The sequence below is a fragment of the Onychomys torridus genome, chromosome 19 (assembly GCF_903995425.1).
Source record: "Onychomys torridus chromosome 19, mOncTor1.1, whole genome shotgun sequence".
In the NCBI taxonomy this organism is placed as follows: Eukaryota; Metazoa; Chordata; class Mammalia; order Rodentia; family Cricetidae; genus Onychomys; species Onychomys torridus.
This window is the reverse complement of record NC_050461.1, coordinates 40,910,002-40,935,835: the sequence shown is the minus strand read 5'-3', so window position 1 is coordinate 40,935,835 and position 25,834 is coordinate 40,910,002. Positions and strand designations below refer to the sequence as shown.

General features: G+C 41.9%; 1 protein-coding gene across 1 annotated transcript in view; it reads right to left on the bottom strand.

Moving 5' to 3' along the window:
* The window catches only part of Phactr2 (phosphatase and actin regulator 2), a 238,157-nt gene that overhangs the window by 9,955 nt on the left and 202,368 nt on the right, over positions 1-25,834 (bottom strand). The window contains exons 4-8 of the mRNA XM_036168691.1: positions 19,920-20,078; positions 14,414-14,653; positions 10,232-10,757; positions 4,131-4,345; positions 2,498-2,654 (exon numbers count right to left, since the gene is read on the bottom strand). Of these exons, the coding sequence (XP_036024584.1) occupies positions 2,498-2,654; positions 4,131-4,345; positions 10,232-10,757; positions 14,414-14,653; positions 19,920-20,078 (1,297 nt within the window). The remainder of the gene's footprint in view (positions 1-2,497; positions 2,655-4,130; positions 4,346-10,231; positions 10,758-14,413; positions 14,654-19,919; positions 20,079-25,834) is intronic.

Sequence of the window (25,834 nt, the reverse complement as noted above, 5' to 3'; positions counted from 1 at the left end):
CACTCATTCATTCATTCATTAGTCTGTTCATTTGCAGGGCTAAGGATCAAACCTAGGGTCTTATTTTTGTTAAGCAATTCCTCTACCACTGGGCTCCACCCTAGCCCAGAGACTCTGACTACGCCTAGTCTTCTCTTACTATTGAGTTTATCATTCATGCCCTCAAGCATCTTTGAAACATGCCCCCAAGGGTTTTTCATTCCATCTCAGTGAATTAGCTTGGATCTTTCTTTAGCTCACATTGGAAGAAATGGCATTTGTCTGGTTTCCTTTTGTAAAACTGAAACACCCTCAATGCTCTGATTCTATAAAATGCGTCTACTTTCCTTCAAACTTCACGCTAGGGGTACATCTGGTCAACCTGCTTGATGAGTTTTCCTCACTGATACAAATGTTTACTCTCTCTCTCCTTTCTAAATTCATTCCATCCATTGCGTGGTTGTCTGGATGGGAAGTGTTTGGAGCCTCAACTCTTAAACAAACAGTTAGCTATATAAAAAGGCTGCGGAAAATACTGGGACTGCTCTCTCTCCCGCTTGCAATAGTCACCTGTTCTGTGCCAGCATCTGTATTACTATGACAGTGTTACCATGATGCTGATGTTCATTGATTAACCTCAGATTTTTGGACTTGCAGAAGTTACTTTGTAGCAGTTTTATCTTTCTCAGAGTTTTCTAGGCATATAAATAGGAATAATAACAGTATTTTGCTCCTATAATTTATAGCTTTCCATTACAAATAACGATGACTAGATATTTAGTATGAAAGGAGTAGGGAAACTTTGCTCATTTAAAAAATGGTTTTAGGTTTTTTTCTAGGTACTAATGTATTTAGCATAATTTATAAAAACCTTTAATTCTGGCTTGTCTCGGGTTTTTGTAAGATAATACAATTTTTACCTGGGTGCTGAGGATGGAGACCAGGCTCACACTTGCACAACAAATGCTTTACCAAGTGAGCGATTATCCAGGCACAGTGTTCACTTTTAAAAATCCTTTACAATGATAAACTATACTAATATTCTTTGCATTTAAGTGAGCTTACCCTATTTTGCTATCATTTTATATGCATTATTTTTCAATGATTAAAAATTTTCACAACAAAACATAAACAAAGGCAATAACATAATAAAACACATTTGTCACATGTTTGCATGTATGTGGTACAGAGGAGATGGTATAAAAGAAATCCATCATAGATGAACAGTGATCCTAACTTGCTTCTGTTATAAAGGAAAGTCCCTTTATCTTCTGAGGCCTCAAGGGCCCCTGCTTTTACTTGTTAAGAAGACTAATTTGACATGAGTTCCTTTGACTTCTGCTCTTTCCTGAGGAATGAGATGGTCCAGGCTTGGGGCTGAGGTGAAAAGTGAGAAGGAGACCATTGGCAAACTACTCAGGACTTCTTTTTGAGTCCTAGAGGGAGTTGCTGGAGCTGGGGACAGCATACCCCCAGGCTTCCTCCTGGATTCCTCAGGAAGGTGAGCCTTCCCTTCAGATAGGAGCCACAGCTGCTATCCCTGAAAGTCTCCCTTTTAACAGAGAAGGGCCTTGGAGATTCTCTCCTATGGAGAACAGCAAACACTCCCAGGCAGCCCTGGTCTGAACCTCCTCCAGCGATCACATGGGCCTCCTGCTTCTAAGCAAGGGCAGCAGCTTCCTTCCACCTTCATAGCCTGATCTGGTTCCCTTCTCCCAGTGATAGACCTTGGTGGGTGTGCAGAATGAGAGAAACCAGCAGAAAACAGTGACACTTGTGTGTGTTCATGCTGGTATCAAAAACAGTTTCGTCCCAGGAATGCATCACTATTAAAAATCCCAGTTCGATGGACTTCTGCAGTCACTTGTGGCAAAAACAGAAGGGCCTATAGTACACTTGGGCAGTAGGGAGTGAGGAGTGATGCCTGATGGTCCATTCATCCCAAGCTATAGGGCTGTGTTTGGACAGAGGGCTATGCTTACCTGACCAGGGCAAGGCTAGGCCAGGGAGGCTTGGTATTTCTCCAGTCTCACAGCCCACATGATGGAACCTCTACTTTTCACATAAATCTCAGTAAGTCCTTAGATTAGAACAGAGACTGGGCAAGTTGTGGACTGAAGGCCAGATCCCTTGTACTATCCTTTTTGGTAAATGCATTTTATGGACGCACTCTTGTGTTCATTTGTTTATATGTTATTTACATCTTGTTATGCAATGGTACAGTTGAATAATCCAACAGAGACCAGCCAGCCATCAAAGTCTGAGAATTCATAACTGATTATTATTATTATTATTTGGAAAAGCCTGTTTACCTCTGAGCTACACGTTCTGAAGATCTCAAAGCTACTGGCTAACTGACCAAAGGGCAAATCCATTGAGTGGTTGGCTCATCATCTGAGACCAAATTTCCAAGACTAGATGGGACAGGAGCACCTGAATTCACCAAGACCCCAAGCAGAAAGGAGACTTTGGGATGACTCGAATCTGTTACTGCTGCACACACTCTGCCAGCAAGTACCTGACGAGCTTGGTCCCGATCTGCTGTCTTATTTCCTGCCTTTCTACTTCAGATGTTCGCTGCAGGATGTTTTTATCCTCAAGTTCTTTTTTAGACGGTCTGTTGCCAAGTTTGATGGCCAGAGTACCCCTTCGACGGATCTTAGTTGCCAAAGCACCTGAAGATTGAAAACGGGCAGACATACAGGTACATCAGTTTTTACCCGAGCAGGGCTTTGGTTACACATGGCTGGACTTTAACAGGACCTGAGCCAAATTCTTTACTTGCGTGCAAGAGGGGAAACTTAATCAGTCCAAAGCGGGGGGAAGGATTTTGAATTGGAGATAATTCATTTTGAAAAAGAACTGAAGGATTTTTTTTTTTAATGTTCTGAAAAAAAAAAAAAAAAAAAAAAAAAACCGAACAAGCTTGGAAGTATCACCTCATCATCTGGACGGAGATAGTTGAGGTTTATTCTGCTGATTTGGTGGATCATGGAAATCAGTGATTGCACAACGCTTTTGCTTTCTTTTCAAGTCAAAAGCTTATCCTCGCTCTTTATTCTGTACAGTTAATCCTTGTCATCCCCTTCCCCGGAGCCAGGCGTCATGCTGGCAAGGAGCCTACCCTATATACAAATGCTTTAACTCTTAGTCACCCAGGCATCCTTAAACTCCCAGCAGTCAGTAGCTATCAGATGGATGCTACAGAGAGGAAACTATCACGTTTCTATTGAAGCATTAATATACTAATAACTTTCAATTAACTATAAATTCAATCCCACAGTGAATTCCTCCTACGTCATGCTCCTCATAAGTTTAAAACAACAACAGCAACAACATTATAACAGCACACTCCAGTCATCTAATTAGACACACACAGTCCATGGCCTTCATTCCTCTTTGGGATCCTTCCTTTCTAGAAGACATCCTATCTTTGCGATGGTGGACAAGTGAGCATTTGTAACTTCAACAAAGTGTTTGCCATTCTTGTCTCACTTCCCTCTCCTCTCTTTAAGCCACAGCATACAATGAGTGAAAAATTTTAACACTTCCAGCAGGCCAGGGAACCCCCACCCTAGCCCACCACACTCTTTCTTCAAAAATAGGTCCCTGGAGGGATGGCCACCTTTGACTTTCATAGAAAAACAAAACAAACAAAAAACCCCTCTGTTCTAAGAAAGCTTAGAATGTTCATATCAAGACAAATATTTACTCTAACTCATTTGTCAAAGGTGTGACACATCTCTGTAGTATCCTCTTCTGAAAATAGTTGTCATCATAAGGTAAACTTTGGGACAGGCACACTTTTTTTTTTTCAGTACTGGGAGTTGAACCTATGGAATTATGCTATCCTCCAAGCCTGTTTTTACTCTTTAGTTTGAGACATGGTCTTATGAAGTTGCCCAGGCTAGCCCTGAACTCACTCTGTATCCAAGGCTTGCTTTGAACTTGCTATGGTCTTGCCCCAACCTCTTATGTTTCTGGGGATTAGAGGCTTGCAACCAGTATTAGCTAGGACAGATATATTTCTAATTTGAGAGAAGGTGAGGGAGGAAAATATTGGTTGGTAGTGGCTGACAAGGCTTTTGTGTTGCACAGGAGGTGCCTCTCTGTACACGACTTACACCTCTACTTCTTAGAAATATTCTTACTTTCTCCACTGCCGTCATCATCATCATCATCATCATCATCATCATCCTCATCCTCTTCCTCCTCATCATCAGTGTACAAGATGGGTCCATCTGAGTCAGAGTCATTGGCTTGGTATTCTCTTGGGGCCTCATCCTCTGGGGCACTGAAGGATTCTGAAGAGTCTCCCATCTGCCCAAGAGGTCCAGCTTTTCCCAGCTCATCTTTGGTTGTAAAACTATTAAGGACAAAAAAGCACAGGGTCACATGAAGTGCAGAGCAATCCTTATGAATAACAACACCACACAAAGCATGCTAGTGTCATGAACTACCTTCATGCCGGGAGTGGAAGAAATGCAACACGCGATGGCCACCCAACCTCATCAACACAGAAGTTCTCCGATGCATTACTTAATTGTTGAGGATTTATAGTCCTCAGTTGCAAAATGAGAAGGCATCCCTAGATGATATCTAACATATCACTAGATGATCACGGTGAAACTGAACTTTGCAAACAGATTTGTCCACAAATAATGTGGCAGTAAGGTTAGGGCGGACGGAGGGACAGCTCACTCAGCAACATGTTTGTTGCACATACCTGACTACCCGAGCTTTCAAACCCCAGAACCCACATGACAGAAAATATAGCTGTGGTAATGCTTGTCCATAACCTCAATGTTGGGAAGGCAGGGACAGGCAGGTTCCTGGGGCTCACTGTCCAGCCATTGTGGCCTACTAGGGGAGTACCAGGCTGGCAAGAGACTGTCTCTTTAAATAAAAAGATGAATGGTATCAGAGGAAAGACATCTGAGGCTGACCTCTGCTCTCTCTATATGCATGCATACATGTGCATACTCACCCTCCTACACACACACACACAATCACAGCAGTCATGAGTTAGACGATCCATGGCATTTGACTCTGTCTGCACTTCTCATTGGCTTTTCAAGTCTATAAACGTAACTCTCAGTTCCTCCACAAATGTCTCTGGATCATTCAGTTGACTTCCTTACCCCACTCCTCAGCTCTCACAACCACACATTGCAGAGCTTAGCATCCCTGACTTGTCTGCCTTCTGCTCTTACTACACCTTTGGTAAACAGGATGCAAAGTGTTCTCCCTCCCAGCACCCAGAAAGGTGTCACACAGGAAAGCACACCTCTTATTAATTTAGAATAAACCCCATTTTTTTCCCCAGCCAGTGTGCCAACAGGCAAAAGTCCTGGATCTTCTTTGTGACTTAATTTAATTAAAAATTAAAAACCAACCCCCAGCCTTCCCCCAAGACAAACAACAACAATACAACCAGGAAATGTTTTGACTGACGCACACAGGCAAACTTCACTAGAACAAAAGGCATTTAGAGCCAATTTTGTGGTTATAAACCCTGGCACTTCCAAGAATCTCCATTTTTCTTTTCTTTTCTTAGAAAGAATCCAACAGACTATGTTGTTCTCAATGGGGCATATGAACCCTCCGAGAGTGTTTGTGTGTGTGTGTGTGTGTGTGTGTGTGTGTGTGTGTGTGTTCACTAATTTTGAATGTCTTCTTCTATCATTCTTAGTTTTTGTGATAGGGACTGTCATTAACCCTGAAACTTAACATTCCAGCTAGACCGACTGGCTAGCAAGCTCCTGGGATCTGCCTCTGGCTGCTGCCTTCCTGTTCCCAGCACTGGTGTCCCATATGTGGATCTCCAGGCCTTGCTTTTACATGGGTGCTAGGGCCAAGTTAGGGTCTTTTTACCCACTTCACCTGAGCCGTCTCTCTAGTCCCTGAAATCGCATTTTTAATTATGTGACATATACATAGCACCAAATTTCTCATCTCAACAATTTTTAAGGTATTAGGTATATTCATCTTGTTGTGTAATTACCATGATGCATCTCTAGAACCTGCTCATCTCTCTAAACTGCTCTGTCCCCATCAACTAATAATAATTCCCCACACCCCCTACCCCTCAGAAACCACCATTCCACTCTCTGTGTCTAGGACGCTATTTTACAAACCTCATAGAAGGATAATTATGCAAACCTCTGAGTTTACTTATTTCACTTAACGCAATGTTAAGGACATCCATGTCATAGCTGTGTCAGAATGTCCTTCCTGTTGAGGGCTGGATGATATGGCATTATGTGCATATGCTACATCTTGTTTACTCATTCACCAGTCAGTACCCAGTTGGGCTGTTTCCGTCTTTTGGTTACTGTACATTAACTCTACGTACACTGGTGTACAAATCCCATTTTCAATTCTTTGAACTACAGGCACAGAAGGAGAATTTCTGAATCATATGATAATTGTATGTTCACTTTTTGGGAGATAACACAGAATGTAGTGTCATTGTAAATAAGGGAAGATTTATTTTTAAAGACAACTTTTCCATAGTCTAGATTATTAGTTGATTGCTGCAGAAAGCTGTTCTATTTTGAGGAGACTGTCACTATGGGCAACTACAGTATGTTTAAAGGTTTTCCAATTAATAACAGCCTCTGCATATAGCAGAACAAGGTACTGCAGGGTTCAATCCTGTTACTCATGCCATTAGCCACTAATCTATTACACTAATTATTTCAATCTTGCCATTGGTATAGTATTTTGCAGTTTGCAGATTTCAGCAACATTTATTTATAACTCATAACCATTTAAAACCATAATGTGGTTAGAGAATTTACATCATGACTACAAGGAAGGCTGTAAGTAAGTAGCCCACCCAACCTGGCCAGTGTAGTGTGGGATCCAGCCTGAGACAGCTAGTCTACTTACTAAATGCGATATTATATGATTATTATAATTAGCTAATATTAACTCTGCTCCACATCTGCATTGGTCAGTTCACACCTCAACCCTTATGGTTCCTGAGAACACTGGACAACATTGAACATTACATAAATCTTTGTGGAGAGGACTCCACAAGTCATTTTAAAATATGACCTCAAATGGGTTGAATTCTTTTCTGCCACACATTACAGAGATGTCTGTGCTATGGATCGAGCTGTCAATGCATGAAAACCTACTAAACAGCAGCCTGTAAGATAGGAAGAAAGGGAGGTATTTTTATATACAACCACCAGCCCTATTTCAAGTTTTGATATTTGTACCCCAAACAGAAGGCTTTTCATACTATGACAGAGTTTTCACACGTTGGGTGACTAAATATAACCAAGGGAAAGTTCTAAGGAAAGCAACTGAGTAAGAGCCAGAAACTCTAATTCAAAATTCCACTTAAAAGAGGGAGAGTTTGGGAGAAAATCTGAGACACTACATTTTCCAGGCTCATTAAGTCAAGAGCAAACCCAAACTACCCCTGAAAAATGCATCATAATGTCACTTTTTAAATTTTTTAAATATACTAAGAAGAAAACGAGTTCTTCTAGGAAACTTCGAGAGTTACCCTAGCTGATGGAAGTATATGATATATGCCTCAATGTCGAAGGAGACTCAAGTGTACTCCCTTTACTCATGGCATGGAAATGGAACGCTTATGTTTAATTCTTTATTTAAAAATTCTCCCTGTATCTGGGATAACTAAGACATTAAGTTCCTAGTATAAAGTGTGGTACTTAGCATAATTTATACAATCTCGAAATGATCATGGAAATGAACTGGGATTCAGATTGCCTATGGATCTGGACACTTAAAGCTACCCAAAGTTACCTTTCTCTTCAAAATATCAAAAACAGATCTATATACCGCATCTACTTTCCAAAATTAAGATCTTGTCTTCAGCACATATTTCCTGAGAATGCTGGTCAATGTTTTGATTAAAATAAACTATTTGGAACTAGCTTGTTTTGCTCACATTTATGCCCTTGGTGCTTACTTACTGCATAGGCCCAGCACAGAGCAAACAAACCCCAGCTACACCCTGAAAAAGAAAACATTCACTTTGAAGGTTGGAAGTAACGGTAGTGCTAAGCAATGCTGCAGCTAAAGGAAGGTGTTCTGTGTGCTTGAAGCAGTAAGGACACTGCTGGGGGGAACTGGATGTGTCCCTTGGAATTCAAGTCTCGAGGACTTCATCTTCTATGCCCTAGCACTGAAAGGCAAGGCCTCCTGAGGGCAAAAGCCATAATGAATAGTTGAATTCCATTACGGAAAGAGCTCTTGGGACAGAGGTATCTGGTTTACTCTTCTTGGCCCTGCCACCTTCTGCAGCGAGAACTTTCTCATTAAATGCTGATATAGAATTCTCAGCCTCTAGAATTCTGAGTCAATATATGCACATTCATTAGAAATTACCCTCTCTCAGGTAGTCTGGGACAGCATCACCAAACAGACCAATAACGATAGCCTATTATAGTTGGTGATAGCACATTGCATAGGCAGTGGTGGTATATGCCTTTAAGCCCAGGCAGAGGCAGGCAGATCTCTGTGAGTTCAAGGTCAGCCTGGTCTACAGAGCTAGTTCCAGGACAACTAGGGTAACACAAAGAAACCTTGTTTCAGAAAAACCAAACCAAACCAAACAACAAACAAATGTAGCCTATTATTACCTCAATGTCTTCTGCCTGTTAGAGCTTTTACTAAAATGTCAGGCAAATAATTTGTAATTTGATATTTATTTGTCACCCCTTGCTTTTTCTTCAAGTGGTACTTCTCCAAATGATCAAAATAGGAAACCAATGAAATGTTAGAGTAAAGAAAAAGATCAAAAGTTGATGCAATTATTTTGGAAGACAGAAAATGTCCCCGGGTCTGGGGTTTGGTATGGAGTGCTAGCTGTGACCTCTCACTCAGCCACTGCTAACCTGGCAATGCCACTAAAGCAAACTATTTGAACTCTCTCAGCTACAGGGTTTTAAATAAAAAAATAGATCTATAAAGTAGGTATATTCTAGAGAAAACTTACATGAATTAAATGATACCAGACAGTGCTTGGTTCTCCACACAGATCAAGTAATCAATGAATAAAGGGTGATATTATCAACAATCAAATAATTAAAAAGTGTCTTGATGAAAGCCAACCTAATTAATGTCCTGAGCATTTTTAAGTACTTAACATGACAAATTTTTGAAATGGATCCTATTTAATGACTCAAAGATTGAAAACAAATTTTTAGAAATAGAAAATTGGTTTGACTTTCGAGCTGAGTCTTCCCTAGGCAGAATTGATGACTGCATCTATAATAGACTCTGCTAGTTTGCACCACATACCTGTGGGGCAGGAGGTCTAACCTGTCTAACTCACCTTTAAGAGCAAATTTATGGGATGTTTGAATGGCACAGGTCAAGGACGGTAAAGTTCCTAATAAGCTCTAAGATTCTGGATTGGGCAGCTGGACAATGATGGGCCAGTAGCCCATAAAGTGCAAGACCACGTTCTTTGGTGCTTTTCATTTTGTTATTTTCTTGAACAAAACTAAGATGACGTGGCCTCTATTGGAATCTATGGAATCCATCGTCAGAGGCCTCTCACCTTCGTCACTGACGTAGGCTGACCTTGACTCACTTTCTCACTGTCATGCAACAATTCAGTGAGCATACACTGACGGTCTACGGTTCACTGGACTCTATACCAGCTGCTGGGAACACAGAGGTAAACAAGACATGCTGTTTACCTCTACCTTATATGTAGGAAAACTTTGCTAAGTAAAGTAGTTGCTACTAGTCTGTCCACAAGCATTAGAAGACGTCCCAGAAGAAATTAGGACTCAGTGAAGAATTGGGGAGAAAGGGGTCATTCTAGTCTTGGTATGAGGAGATCCAGAATTTTGGAGTCCTTTACTGCTGGTTTTACTTTTCCTGGGGAAGACAGCTAGGTTGTTAAAGTGAGATGAAGCTGAGCAAGTATGGATGAGTGATCTGGGACCAAATGATAAAGGTTTAATACAGGTACCAGAGGGAAAAAGAAGGAAGATGTCTAGGTAGAAGAGGAAGAATGATGAGCCATGCTGACAGAAGCTCTAAACATCCTTGGAAGGCCTAGAGCTAAAGTATATTTGTTAGCATCATCACTGCGATTTTCCACACAGCCTATGCGAATGCCACAATTAGACTACGGGAGTGCTTATCTAATATCCAGCAGGTTTAATACAGACAGGAGCAGACTGGATTCTTTATTCCAAGAAAATACTCTAGTGGCCTGTGATACTTAGAATATAGGGTCTGTGTTCCAACTCACCATTGTGCATGTTCTCCACTTAAGCCAACGCTTGAAAACGGAGTGGCTCTGTTTGCCTGCTCTTCAGTCCAAAGGAGCTGACTTGGGTCTAAGGCAGAGCCAGGCAGGGTAGGTCCATCACTGACCAGGACCATGGGCGTGTCCAAGGCAACAATGCACTGATCCTTAAGGGGCAGAGGAAGGTTGGGTGGGGAAAGTGCCACTGGAGGTGGAGAGACAGTGGCCTTGGATTTGCCCGTGGCCTGCTCCTCGGCTCCAGCAACAGTCTCTTCTTGTTTGAGACTCTCTATCCCGGCATCTGAGGACTCTCCTTTAAGACTAGATGTGTCAGCAGTGGTGGTGTCTGAGGACAGTCGGGATGCTGCCGGCTGCTTGCCAATTTTCTTCTTGCCCCTTGTGGTCCCCACTACACCCGTTTTGCTAGCAACTGACTCCTTGGACACTTTGGGGCGAGAGGAGGTGGAGGAGGCAGATGCTGAGGTTGATGCTTTGGAGCCAGCTGTTTTCTTCGGATGAGAAGAACCAGCTAAAACAGAGAGATTTTTGCATTAAAAATCAGAGAATGCAATACTCTTTAAGTGACCAAGTTGCAATTGCCAATGATATTTGAAATGCTCCCTTTAAAATACATCAAATCAAGGAATGTTAAGGAAATTGGTCAATAATGATAATAGTCTTGTTTCCTGTCCTCTCCAGGTCTCTCATGTAAGAAGGAACAAGTGACATTCAAATACAACAAAAGGGCAAGAAGCTCTCTCCTCCATCTTCACCAGAAACAGCTAAACAGGACAGCTGATCTTTGTCCTGAGCCACTCTTACAGACTCTAAAGAAGACACTTCTTCCTATGAAGGGGACAGTCACTACTGGGCACTTCACAATGACATTCTTTCCTTGTTTCTTTCTGGTGATGGAGAAGTGGCCCATATTCAGAAGAAGCAGGGTATATATTGCCAGCCTCTTTCTGGGTCACAAGCAAATTAATTTATCCCACTACCTTCAAAGTAGTAAACTCCAAGGCAACTGTTCCCAAAGCTCCAGGGACGGGAGTCTGTCTTGCTGGCCTATACTTCCACCTGCTGTAGTGAGGGGGAACAGAGAGGGGACAGTCACAGCGGAAAGCCACCCCTCCTCAAAACACCAAAATGCAAGGAAAAAAAAGGTTGCTGGGGTTAAAAAAAGTATTTACATGGGTAGAATCTAAATAATCTGAAGAGGAAGAACATGACTCCCAGCATGCACAAATGTGTGTATGTGTGTGTGTGTGTGTGTGTGTGTGTGTGTGTGTGTGTGTGTGTCTATGTCTGCGTGGTTCCTCATGCTCATGCCCTTGAGACGGTCTTGCTGTATCAGTTACTCAGTCTGGTCTTGAGCTCCTGGGCTCAAGTGATTCACTTGTTTCTACATCCTGAGAAGTTGGGACCATGAGTGCATACCACTTCAACTTCGTCCAGAATTTCCAATCCCAACCTCCTTGACTAACCAGCTATTTTTACTTTTTAATGTTCCAGGCAGATCTTCAAAGGGCAGCCAGAGCACCTTTGCTTACTTCTGGACAGAGCTGACATCAACTAAGTGATCTACAGGAAGACAAGTTAGATAGCCTTTCTTTTCTTCTTTTAATTACATGAACATATTTTAATTTTTCTTTATGTCACCCTACGATACCCATTTAAAATCCCATGTGAATACTCATTTGTTTCATTGCCTTTCTGATCTGCATTTTCTCTGAATATATCTTCTATCATAGTGCTATATATTATGAACCTTCCTAAGAGGGGGCTAAAGTTTCTTTTTGACCCAACTATCAATAAATGTCTTGTTCATACTCCAAGGCCATCCCATACAGCACACAGGTATCAGTGACTTACCTCTGGAGGCAACTTTATTGAAGTCAATGAGAGAGTTGAAATGAAGAACAAACAGAGGAACAGACAATGAGACATATGACTTCATTAATTTTGACATGTAAAGAAGCCAGTCTTATTTAGTGACAAGCTTCGGGCTTATAAGGAGTCTTTGGTTAGGGTAATTACTATTTTAGATACACACATTAGCTGGATTTCCCCTTTGCCAAATCTGGGCTTATCTATAGACTTAATGAACCTGATAATCTCTTATTAACAAGTTAAACTCATTAACCATATTAAGAAAAATCTAACCCCACTCTAAATTGATTTTTTAAATAACAAAGACATGAAGGGTCTTGTGCTTAAACATGTTCAACTATTTTCCTAATTAAGTTAAACAGATCTCTTCTTTATATCCATTCTAATGGTGTCAATTTTAATGTTTTTGAAAATTTTCAATTTTTTTTAAAGAAAAATATCTTTTTCCAATGTCTGGAGTGGAAATTCAAACCATATTTGTAAGGTTTGAAAGCTAACATCCTAGCCTTTTGTTGATAATAAGTAGATATGGGGCAATATGTAATCTTTGCTTCAAAAGTCTCATCTAACATGAGAAGGATTTGTTGAGAATAACCTTCTTTAAAAAAGAAATTTCACTTCTGAGTTAAAAAAAAATCACTGTTAGTAGCAACAATGAGAAAGACAAAATCCTGGCAAAACTAATGATGTTCTAGACTGACAGGTGGTTCAATGGGGCCTCTACACTCAGCTGAAAAAAATTAGGTGACGGCTACTTTCAGAATGCAAGAAATGTAATGGAAAACCAAGAGCCTCAGTGCTCCCCTGATTCTCAGTGACAGTCCTAGAAGGCAGTCACATTCATTTATAGAAAGGGCCCTGCGTCTTTTACATTAATACAAGAGATAAGATGACAGTTCTTTAATTTACCATCCTCTTAGGAACATCATAAGTATATACTTAATCTTCAAGAAAGTATATGTAGATAACGCAGATCTGTCGTGAATGCTGTGTCTAGTTTTTGTGTTCATCACCAGCTTTCTCCCCAGAATCTTAGCTGAGTCTACAGTGAGCTCACGCCACCTAGAGAAGGAGCGAGGGAGGAAGTGTGTCTCAATTCCCAAGGGCAAAGTGATGGTTTGGGAATTTTCCTTATTTAGTAGTTCAGTGTCTGTCTCACTTCACACATCGCAGTAGGCTTTGCAAGGCCATGGGGGACATACAGACTTCACTATGAAAAGACACCGAGTCCCCAAGGCAATGACCCCTAGGCACTGCTGGCTCATCATTCTGAGATACTTTACTTTAGAGAGATTAGAAGAGGCTTGTGCACCACAGATCAAAGCTTGGAAGAGAGGAACCCAGGGTGAGGTCTACTTCTACTCAGAGAGCTGTACATTGCCAATAAAACCGTTCTTTGAATTTCAGTATGACGAGTATAAATTACAAGAGGAAAAAGATCAACACCAAGGCAAATCCTTGTAGTTAATTTGTGGAAAGCCGCTGCTGATTTTAAGGGAAATAAGATTTGTTACAGTACAAAAGAATTTTTATGCACACATTAATGGGGAAAAGCCATTGAGCATGGGAATTTTGATTCATGTCCTTTTAAAAGTTAGATGACATAGGTGGCATCTTTATTCCGTTGAGAAGAATGGAATCTGCACTCTGCATGTAAGGTTGAAAAATATATGAAGTTGCAAACATCCATTCATGATCTGTAATGGCGGCATGTAACTGCAACACACTGGGACACTTTGACCTGATGGTCTGGGGTGGGAGCGAGAGGGCAGCACTGAGCACGCAACTCTCAAGCCATCAAAATAATGCTAAGTGGAGTAGGAAACAGAGGATGTTGTTGACAATGTATATGAGCCTTTCCTCATTTACCAGAGGACCGATGACTATGGACATTGAAGAATTGAAGATATTATATCTGGAAAATATGTTAAAGACCTGTGTCACATTTGTAACACGGAAGTCTAGGGGATTTTAAAAGAGGAAAACCAACAAGCCGGCTATAAACTCTCATAGGCAGAAGGCCGAGATATAGTTAATCAGGTCAGCCTCCCTCCCACACACACTAAAGGAGTGAGTCTTATGTGTTGATTGTGGAAACCAAGATTAACAGCCCACAGTTACTCCGAAGATAACAAAGTTAACTGCTCTTGGTAGATAGCCACCAAAGCATTCTTGTGACTCACTGGTATTGCACCCTAAGACAACAAAAGACCGCACTCCTAGAAGAAGCTACAGACCCCATCCCAGAGCCCGATATCCTGAACTCTACCCACTTATGCACTAGGGCATACTCACCAGCCTCCCGGGTTGTGTTTCGGCTTGTTGGCTTAGGTGGAAGGGTAGGGCCCTGCTTACTGGGAGCCTTGACATCTTTTCTATTAGGAGGCACTTCATTGCCTTTGTGGCTGGCCCCAGCAGTGGCCCCTTTGTGGGGCACAGGAGATTTTTTGGGTTTAGGTTTGGGTTTGGGCTTAGGAGGAGCTGTAGGAGGTAGAGCAGGAGCAGCCGGTGTTTCGGATTGGATTTCAGTGTTCTCTACAAATGAGAAAGTGAACAGAGCAGACTGATACAGACATACGCCATAGAAAAGCAAGGAGCAAGACATGACAGTGACGTGTGTGCACATGTACGTACAGGTGGCTTTATGACATTTGGGAACCAGACAGGGTCTGCACCAAGAGGAGGCAGAACATAAACTAAAAGACATACTTGGGAGGGTTCTTGGGGTCCACCAATCACTCCTTTCATAAAAGGGTGACACAAGTTAGCAGGATGAAATTACACAAAGGATCAGTGTCTAAGGGCACTAGCTATCATCCTTATTCCAGCCTCCACTCTGTTGTTGCTGGATGACAACATGGGCAATGAGTGTGAAATGCAACGCAATCACCAACTTAATAAAAGTGAAGGACCCTCAAGAGTGACAGATGGATGTAGTACACACACTGCCACGAGTGAAGCCAACAGCTGCAGTAACGACTGCATTCCTGGTTGTGTTGAAAACTCATCCCCCATCTACCAGAAGTCTTAGTGTGGCCAAAATAATCATGTATGTTTTAGACTCTGGGAGACTCTGGGGGCGGCTTGTGACACAATGCACTTGGCAGTCACTTTCTATCATCAGAGTGGTTTTTTTTGTTGATGTTGTTACTGTTCCCCCAGCGGGGCAGGGCAGCTTCAAATTCTACAGTGACTTCTTCCACCCTTTCAATCAGAGCCACAGCTTTAGGTTCACAAAGTGCAGAATGAAAAAAAAAAATTCACTTTGTCTTATGATGTGCCCTTCCATAATAGTTTTGAAAAGACAAAGCACAAATTTCACAGAAAGAAATTGTATATAAGAAGAGAAGACCCCAAGAGAGCTGGAGGAGAAACAAGCATTGCTCTGGGGATGCTGACAGTTGATTATGTACCCACGTCTGTATTATTTGCAATAGTGGCTGAAATAAATTATGGTTCCAGCCCAAAGAACTAAGTGGTATCTCTTTTAATATTCAGCATAATAAAAACTAAAGTCGATGTCAACACTAATCAGCCCTTACTGAATAGATCTTTCCATGTTTGAGTGACCAAGAAAACCATGGCATATGTCATACTCCATTACCATTTCTTCCGCTTTGTTTCTTATTCTGGTCACCAGGAAGTGAGGACCACCCTCCCCCCTTAAGCCCCATCCTCTGTCAATCAAACCATATGTCTAGCTGAAATAGTGATTTCAGTTACAAAAGTTAATCAATAAAATCTTTATGTTTTAAAGTTCCCCCTTGTCCTTGCCCTAGCCATGATCTTTGCCAAGTATGGCTGCCCAAATTGGCCTCTTCTGTCTCTCTGTATCCAGCCTTACAGCTTAAGCCACTTCACATCTATGAGGGTCAACTCTGTAACTCTGCCTTCCTGGTCATGTAAGAGTCTTATCCTTCAACAGACAGCGCTTCCTGCAACCCACCTCATATGAGTCAGGGGTGCAGGTGGCCACAGAACCCCATTAGAATTAAGGAAGATGCAAGGAGACACATAGCTAAACACACAAACTTCTTGAATGACACTAAGCATAGTCTTGACATAGGTGAGAAGTGTATTCTGTTTTATCTACTGTGTGTATGTATATCTAGTGTATATATGTGAGTGCACATATGTATAGAGGCCAGAGGCCAATGTCAGGTGTCTGCTCAATTGCTCTCTACCTTATTCTTTTAAGATATGGTCTCCCATTTAACCCAGAGTTCACATATTGGCCAGACCAGCTGGCTAGCAAGGTCCAGAGATCTTCCCTGTCTTTGCATATCCCCCACGCTATGCTAGAGCCACAGATATGCAATATCATACCAGGTTTTACGTGGGTCCTGGGGGTCCTAATTCAAGTCTTCTTTCTGTAACAGGTACCTTATCCACTGAGCCACACCCCTAGTCCCTGAATCTACTCTTTAAAGATGTCTCTGTGACTTTAGTTTCTATCACATGACCTTGCATGGAGATCAAGCCCAGTCCACTAGAGAGTGGGGATTGGCACACTTGGGGTCTTGATTTTTTTTTAATATTATAAGCCAACTGGGACATTTTGGGTCTTTCTGCTAAAGTTGCAGGGCATGTAGTTTAGCCTATGTGAGACCCAGAGTTCAACCCCTAGCATAAATAAAATAAATAAAACTATTCCAAAACAGTCCAACTTTGGGCTCAGAGGGAAAAGGTGGATTCACTCTCTGACAGTTGAAACTGCCAATTACTACCAGGGGTGGATACACCACACACAAACCCTAGCAGTTCTTTGGAAACCATGGAACATTCCTCTTTAGCCTCCCAACTCTACAATGACAGTGCTCTGTAAATGCCTGCCACACTAATGATTCTTAAAAGTTGTATGCATGTTCACGTGACTATATAAAGAGTATGTTTTTCTAACTAGATTACAATTGCCTTCTATCTGAAAATTTGTATCTAATCAAGTACAATGCCTTAAAAGTCATGTCTGTTCAATGAATGTGACTGGCTGATAGTATTAATCAGTAAACACTCTTTACTTGTATGTGGGTGGTAATGAATTAGGTTATATTTTTGACTGTGAACATATGATTCAAAGGCTTTGTACAAATTGATGGTAGTGTAATGGAACATTGTCCTTTTAAGGGGATGTTATGAGAGAGCTGTCTGTTCATTCTGGCTTTGGAAGGACATGAGGCTTCACAATAGCCGTCTGGGAAACAAGCTGTCCACTTCCAGGCTTGGCTCTCTATGTAAAGGGCTGAGGTCAACAGTTAGAGCAATCCAGGACCACATGTGTCCTGCACCTGGTCTGGGATGCATTTCGGTTCCAATTCCTCTCTTCTACCTGCCTGTCTCCTTTCTGTCTCCCCTAGGACTTGGTTTGGAAAGATGCTGCACAGAGGAACAACTCTGGTCTCCACTGAGAGTTCCCTGGCTTTGGTACTGTGACCTGCTCAGAACTCTGCATTTCATGACTATTGCTTGTTAGCCACCTGTTCTCTTAGGGGGATCTGCTTTTGGACAGAGGCCCCCATTCATTCTCTTTGTGGCCTCTGCTTGAGTTTTGCTCATGCTAGTCTTTTAGGACTGTTCATGAAGGAACCAAGTGTTGAGCACTGTCCCTTCACTAAAGGCCTTCTACAATCACACCATGGAAACAATGTAGAACAATTTCAGATTGCATGTTGTTATGTTGGAACAGAATGCAGACCACAGTTTGTGTCTCATATATCTAAGGACATCTACTGAAAAAGATTAATAGGAGCCCAAGAGCCCAGGAGACCTTGAGGAAGAAGTTCAATGTTGCCATAAAAGGCCCAAGGTCACTATACCAACTGTAGAATCAGGATCCTTCAAAATCCCAGAAATACCCACATAGCCTGAACCAAAGCCATCCACAGAGCCAGGGTGGTGGATAGCACCTGACATGCGCTTTGCTTTTGACTATTTTCTTAGACAGAGGCAAAAGTGAATTGGGCTGTTTTGTTTTTTTTTTTTTTAGATTAAAAAGAAATTCATGCCTTTATTGATAAGCAATTTCTTTTTAACCTAATTCTCTGTGATATTACTCATGAGCGACAATCTTTTTAGCTTCAGAAAATGGCTTCCACTCTTACTTCTCTCTTGGTTAGTGGGACGGCTCCACATGGGCTCTGTCCACACGAGAAGGAGCTACAGCAGCCGCATCATGGCCCACTAGCACTCTTGGCATCTCCATCTCCTCATGTACTGATGCTATCGTGTAACTTCCTTGCCTAGAAAGAACTAAACGTCCTAATTTGAGGGATAAAAAGACAAACTCTCTCAGCCATTCGCTGACCTACAAGATCTGCCGTCTTTTCTGTAGAACACCAAGGCCTGCCAGTTTAACTAACATAACCCTGTCGGCAACGCGTTCTCATGCTGATAAGGAAGCACTTCCTTTCAAGTCTGACCAGTCACTGAGTGGAATGACACTCACAGGGACTAGGGACAAAGGACAGATGGACATGAAGTTTGACAGTTTGTTGAGACAGGAGAGTTGGAATGAAAGAAAATAAAATCAGGTACTGGTCCCCTTCCCAACCAAACTCACTCCTTGCAACTGGATGGCTTTAAAATCTGTCTGCTCTCTCATTTTGTTTCTGAAACGTTATCATTAAAAGTACAAGCTAATCTCTTATCAACAGTGTTAATAAACTTAACTAGAGGCTTTCACTGGGATCAATTAAGGAAAGTCCCATAAGTACTGGGTTTAATATCTGAGGACAGCAAATTAATAAATTTCCAATAGCTTACTGAAGCTTTTGAAGGCTCATTACTGTATATGCACATGATCACAGCATTTCATTTTTCTGAAGATGACTTCACATTAATAGGTTAACTAAATAAAAAGCCCCCCTTCCCTCTTGTCTGCAGGAGGATTTGAATCAAGAGAAGAAATTCACTTAAAGGAACTTCTAAGAGTTCTCAAAATATCTACACAATCCAAGAGAGACTGACAAATGTTACCAACCAACTCAGAGATAAACCTTATAGAAAGCGAGAAATATCCTATTTCCTGAAGATTCCTTCCTATGCACATGTTGACATCTAGTCAGATTTTTTTGGCTAACCCTTTCCCTATAGGATATCAGCTCAAGGTTTACTTTAAGTATCAAGGCTTGCATGGTGGATCCACCGTTAGGTATTCACGAACATTCTGGAGGACCCCATTAGACAGGTATTTACAGTATCTGACTCTGAGCACACTCTAGAAACCAAAGTTTTCAGAGAATCCTTTATGGGAATAGTGTCATTGCTTCTGGCATATTCTGAAACTTCCAGACTCATCGATAGATCACAGAGAAAGTGGCTTGGAAATCACGGCTCCTTATGGAACTCCTTGGTGTAGCTTAGAAATGTCTAGAACTTATAATACTTGGGTGTATGGATGCATTAGCTACTTCCTGCTGTCAGAGAGGGGGTCCAGACTGAAGAACCCATGGCCCCTGTTGAGAGGCTCCCATGGCTAGCTACAGGTGAAAACACCTTTCTAACTGCTTGTGTTTTTCACCTTGAGGGAAAGCTTTTAAGAAGAAAAGATCATTTCCAGGTGAATGTAATGCCCAAAGGGTCCAATCCGTGTGATCAGTACCATTAATTAGCTCTCCTCACTAACGCAAAAGGAGACGGTGTAGTTATAAACAGATGTGTCCACCTGAGGAGGCCACGCTGCCTTTCTTTCCTGGCTTCCTTTCCTCTCTTCTCCCAGTTTGCAAGCCTCCTCTCTGTAGGCTCCTGGTTTTACTCAATGCTGGGCTGCGCTACAGGAGACAATACAGGATTCTCTTTATTTTACCTTTCTTATCTTCTGCCTTTTCCTCCCGAGGTGGTGTTTCCTCACACATAGAGCCATTCCCTTCTTCGGGTTTCCCTACATTCTCCTCTTGGGTAGATTCCTCTCCGATGTGTATCATGTGCCCGTTTGAATTTTCAAAGTTAACTGTTACATCTCCATCTAAAATTGGAAAGAAACACCTCGATGTCTAACTTGACGGCTTTCTTTAAAAATTATTTCCCCATTACTAGGACTGCAGGGTCTGGGTTCCTGTTTCTGTCCCTGGGAACCAAATCACCATCTTTCCCCACACATTTCTTTATAAGGAAAGAGGTAAAAAATCTTTGGTTTCAAGGGAAAGCAACAATGGAGGGGGAGTCCTATGCCATTTCATGACCTCAGGTGTGGCCACCCTAATCACACGGCGCCCCAGACCGGCAGAGTTCCTCTGTCCTTGTGTTTAGGTTTTGTTGAAGTAAACACTTAAGTGTTTGTGTTGCATCCAGAAACTGAATGAAGGAATGATCTGGAAAATGGAACAAACATTGTAACATGTCAAAACCACAATGTGAATGCAAAACACAAATAACATGAAATGCACTTACACATACAGACAGTAAGTGAGAGGAAAGAAGATTTCCAGGCACCAGCATCTGCTCAGCATGTTAGACAGCATCTACACTCTACACAGCAGTGCTACTGTGAGCATGTTAGACAGTGTCTACACTCTACACAGCTGTGTCACTGTGAACATGTGAGACCGTGTCTACACTCTACACAGCAATGTAACTGTGAGCATGTTAGACAGTGTCTACACTCTACACAGCAATGTAACTGTGAGCATGTTAGACCGTGTCTACAGTCTACACAGCAATGTAACCATGAGCATGTTAGACCACGTCTACACTCTACACAGCAATGTAACCATGAGCATGTTAGACCACGTCTACACTCTACACAGCAATGTAACTGTGAGCATGTTAGACAGTGTCTACACTCTACACAGCTGTGTCACTGTGAACATGTGAGACCGTGTCTACACTCTACACAGCAGTGTAACTGTGAGCATGTTAGACAGTGTCTACACTCTACACAGCTGTGTCACTGTGAACATGTGAGACCGTGTCTACACTCTACACAGCAATGTAACTGTGAGCATGTTAGACAGTGTCTACACTCTACACAGTAGTGTAACTGTGAGCATGTTAGACAGTGTCTACACTCTACACAGCAGTGTTACTGTGAGCATGTTAGACAGTGTCTACACTCTACACAGCAGTGTAACTGTGAGCATGTTAGACAGTGTCTACAGTCTACACAGCAATGTAACTGTGAGCATGTTAGACCGTGTCTACACTCTACACAGCAGTGTAACTGTGAGCATGTTAGACAGTGTCTACACTCTACACAGCAGTGTTACTGTGAGCATGTTAGACAGTGTCTACACTCTACACAGCAGTGTAACTGTGAGCATGTTAGACAGTGTCTACAGTCTACACAGCAGTGTAACTATGAGCATGTTAGACCGTGTCTACACTCTACACAGCAGCGTAACTGTGAGCATGTTAGACAGTGTCTACACTCTACACAGCAGTGTAACTGTGAGCATGTTAGACAGTGTCTACAGTCTGCACAGCAGTGTAACCGTGAGCATGTTAGACAGTGTCTACACTCTACACAGCAATGTAACCGTGAGCATGTTAGACCGTGTCTACACTCTACACAGCAATGTAACCATGAGCATGTTAGACAGTGTCTACAGTCTGCACAGCAGTGTAACCGTGAGCATGTTAGACAGTGTCTACACTCTACACAGCAGTGTAACCGTGAGCATGTTAGACAGTGTCTACACTCTACACAGCAGTGTAACTGTGAGCATGTTAGACAGTGTCTACACTCTACACAGCAGTGTTACTGTGAGCATGTTAGACAGTGTCTACACTCTACACAGCAGTGTAACTGTGAGCATGTTAGACAGTGTCTACACTCTACACAGCAGTGTAACTGTGAGCATGTTAGACAGTGTCTACACTCTACACAGCAGTGTTACTGTGAGCATGTTAGACAGTGTCTACACTCTACACAGCAGTGTAACTGTGAGCATGTTAGACAGTGTCTACACTCTACACAGCAGTGTTACTGTGAGCATGTTAGACAGTGTCTACACTCTACACCAGCTGTTACTGTGAGCATGTTAGACCGTGTCTACACTCTACACAGCAATGTAACTGTGAGCATGTTAGACTGTCTACACTCTACACAGCAATGTAACCATGAGCATGTTAGACCACGTCTATACTCTACACAGCAGTGTAACCATGAGCATGTTAGACAGTGTCTACATTCTACACAGCAGTGTTACCGTGAGCATGTTAGACAGTGTCTACACTCTAAACAGCAATGTAACTGTGAGCATGTTAGACCATGTCTACACTCTACAAAGCAATGTAACTGTGAACATGTTAGACCGTGTCTACACTCTACACAGCAGTGTAACCGTGAGCATGTTAGACAGTGTCTACATGCTACACAGCAATGTAACCGTGAGCATGTTAGACAGTGTCTACACTCTACACAGCAATGTAACTGTGAGCATGTTAGACAGTGTCTACACTCTACACAGCAGTGTTACTGTGAGCATGTTAGACAGTGTCTACACGCTACACAGCTGTGTCACTGTGAGCATGTTAGACAGTGTCTACACGCTACACAGCTGTGTCACTGTGAACATGTGAGACCGTGTCTACACTCTACACAGCAGTGTAACTGTGAGCATGTTAGACAACATCCACACTCTCCACAGCAATTAACGGTTACCATTGTTCAGGGAAAAGATGGTCTGAAGGCTGATTTCATTTTTTTAATATTTTCTTTGGTATGGGAAGAAAATTATAGCTAAAGAACATACATTAAAAAGCTAGTTAAAAAGAATTTATAAAATGTACTGCTTAAAGTGGAATCTCTCACATTTTCTAAACCATAAAGAGTAATTTTATCTCCTGGACTGTTGTAAGTCCTGAAGGTGTTTAAAATTCAAGGGATTTGCAGAAGTCAGTGGTGCTTGGAAGGATTATCCCAGTAATTATTCCCATGCATAGAAACATGTAAGAGGCTCTGCTACCACCCTAAGGGAAAATTAAGGAACCAAAGTTTTGATTTAAACTATTTTGAAGAAATTTATTAGCAGAGTTGTTTCTATGCAGTTTTTAAAATTAATTTCTTGGCAATCATTACAAAACATAGATCATAGCCAGGCAGTGGTGGTGTATGCCTCTAATCCCAGCACTTAGGAGGCAGAGACAGGTGGATCTCTTAAGTTTAAGGCCAGCCTGGGCTACAGAATGAGTTCTAGGACAGCTAAAGCTGCATAGAAAAACCCTGCCTTGAAAAAAAAAATTCTCAAATTTTTACTGATTTCCTTCATAAAATTCACAGGTCTATTTGTCAAGAAAAGACCATAACATTTCCATAGATAAAATAAATATGGAATTATGCAATGTTGAAAATGAAAATTGAATTGTCACTCAATCACGTAGTTCCTAAGGCCCTATATTTCGATTCCTATAGAAAAGTAAAACAGACAATAACACAAGGCAATGCCATTACAAATGAATCTTCACAATTTCAATAATATTAGGTAAAACCTAAGGGACTTGAAGCAATTGGGTTTAAAAAAAAAAAGAAAAAGGAACATACAATGCATTGATAAAATAAAAGTAATATAAAATGGACAGTTCCAAACCAAACAGAAAAAGAATCCCACTTCTTTATATATAAATCCTTACTTTTAAATGAATTCAAATAAAAGTTTTATTTGGGATTTCTGACCATCATTAGTAGGATCCTAAAGTCATGTCAACAATAATTTAATGCTATTTTAAGTGATTATATTTTTATCAGGTTAAATAACATGTTTAAAGCACTAGAAAAAAACAACTACAGAAAAACTTGAATATTATCATAACAGTATGCATGGCAGAAAAACAGTCATGTGGAAAGGTGCTTAAACTGAGTCATGAAATAAAAATAATGCATATAAGAGTAATGTCAGAAAAAAAGACCATTTGTAGGAAATAGGAAGTTCATGAAACCAACTAGAGATACTAAAGTGAGTGGTATCTATACCTTGAAAGCATTCCTAGAAATCTCAACCCCTGATATAGGAAGCTATGCAAGCAAAATAAAAGCCCAGAAAGAGAAGGTGGTGCTGAGCCAGGCCTAGGCTGTAGGGACAGGTGACAAACAGTGGAAAAGTGTGACTGTGACGTAAGGGGAACTCACAAAATGACGTTCAGCTCGAAGTAAAAGCAGGGGAACCATTACATGGAGAAGGTCATGTGACTCCCTCCCTCCCCCTTGCCCCCCAAGTGATTCTTCAGGTGGGGGAACAACATTAGAATATATGGAAATCAGATGTCAGGCAAGCAGGTAAGTGTGTGCCCTCATGTTACAGACTCAAGAAAAGAAGGAGACAAGGAAGTCAGTGGGGACTGACGTGGAATGGAGCATTTGCGAGGGCTTCTCAGAAGGGAAGATCATTTGGTGAACTTTTAGATTGGAGTTCGGCTTGGTGTGAAAAACCCCATCTGAAAGGGATAATAATCATCGCCGAGACAGAGGCTATAGGACAGGATGGGGTGAAGTCACAGCCATAGCAGCTAGAGGGACTTAAAAGGTCCATGTGGTCCACAGGATGAAGCTCATGACTGACATGCCCTGTCAAGGGCTTCAGCAAGGTCAAGAAGACAGAGGCCACAAGTGCATCCTCACTGATGGAGGAAGGCTGTCACAAAACAACAGTAATATCCGGTCGCTCAGATAAGGATTCTCCAGATAACTGTTCTGGGGAAGATGACGGCTAAAATGAGAAAATGGAAAACTACGTTCTCTAGCACTTGACTGACAACTGAGAGATCTCTGAGGGGCATTGCTGGACACTTTTGGCCATCAGTAATTCTGGGGTTTCAGATGAGAACCATGCCAAAGTAATGAAGTGAAATTCAACCAACTGGCAGTCTCCCCCGACACTTCTGGATTAGGGAACACATCTGGCCTGTAAACTTTACCATCAATCTCAATAACAGGTTTCAGTCATAATCTCTCCCTTTTCTTTTTAATGAGATTTTATTTTTAATTGTGTGCATATGTGTGTGTGTCTACATACAGATGTGTGCACGGGCATGCAGGTCCCTCCGAAACCAGAATTCACCGCAGATGGAGTTACAGGCAGGTGTGAGCCTTTAATGTGAGTGCTGGAAACTAAATTCACATCCTCTGCAAGAGCAGAAAGCACTCTTAATTGATAAATAATCCCTCCAGTTCTTGCTTTCTTTAAAACATTTTCATATAAGGGACACAGAACAAATGCACGGGCCACTCCACAAAGCTGATTGTATGGGGTTCAGCTGCCTCCAGAGACTGGCGGGAGTTGGACCTGGATACTGCATGCCTACTTCCTGCATGCCTATCTCCTGCATGCCTCCCTCCTGCATACCTACCTCCTGAATGCCTCCCTCCTGCATGCCTACCTCCTGCATGCCTCCCTCCTGCATGCCTAACTTCTGCATGCCTACTTCCTGCATGCCTCCCTCCTGCATGCCTCCCTCCTGCATGCCTACTTCCTGCATGCCTCCCTCCTGCATGCCTACTTCCTGCATGCCTCCCTCCTGCATGCCTACTTCCTGCATGCCTCCCTCCTGCATGCCTTCCTCTTACATGCCTACCCCTTGCATGCCTACCTCCTGCATGCCTACCTCCTGCATGCCTACTTCCTGCATGCTTATCTCTTGCATGCCTTCCTCTTGCATGCCTACCTCCTGCATGCCTACCTCCTGCATATCTATATCTCCTATTAGGAAGGGGGAATGTGAGCATTTTTAATTTTTAAAACTCTAAGGCAGGAAAACAAATAACTTCAAAGAAATAGCATATTAAAA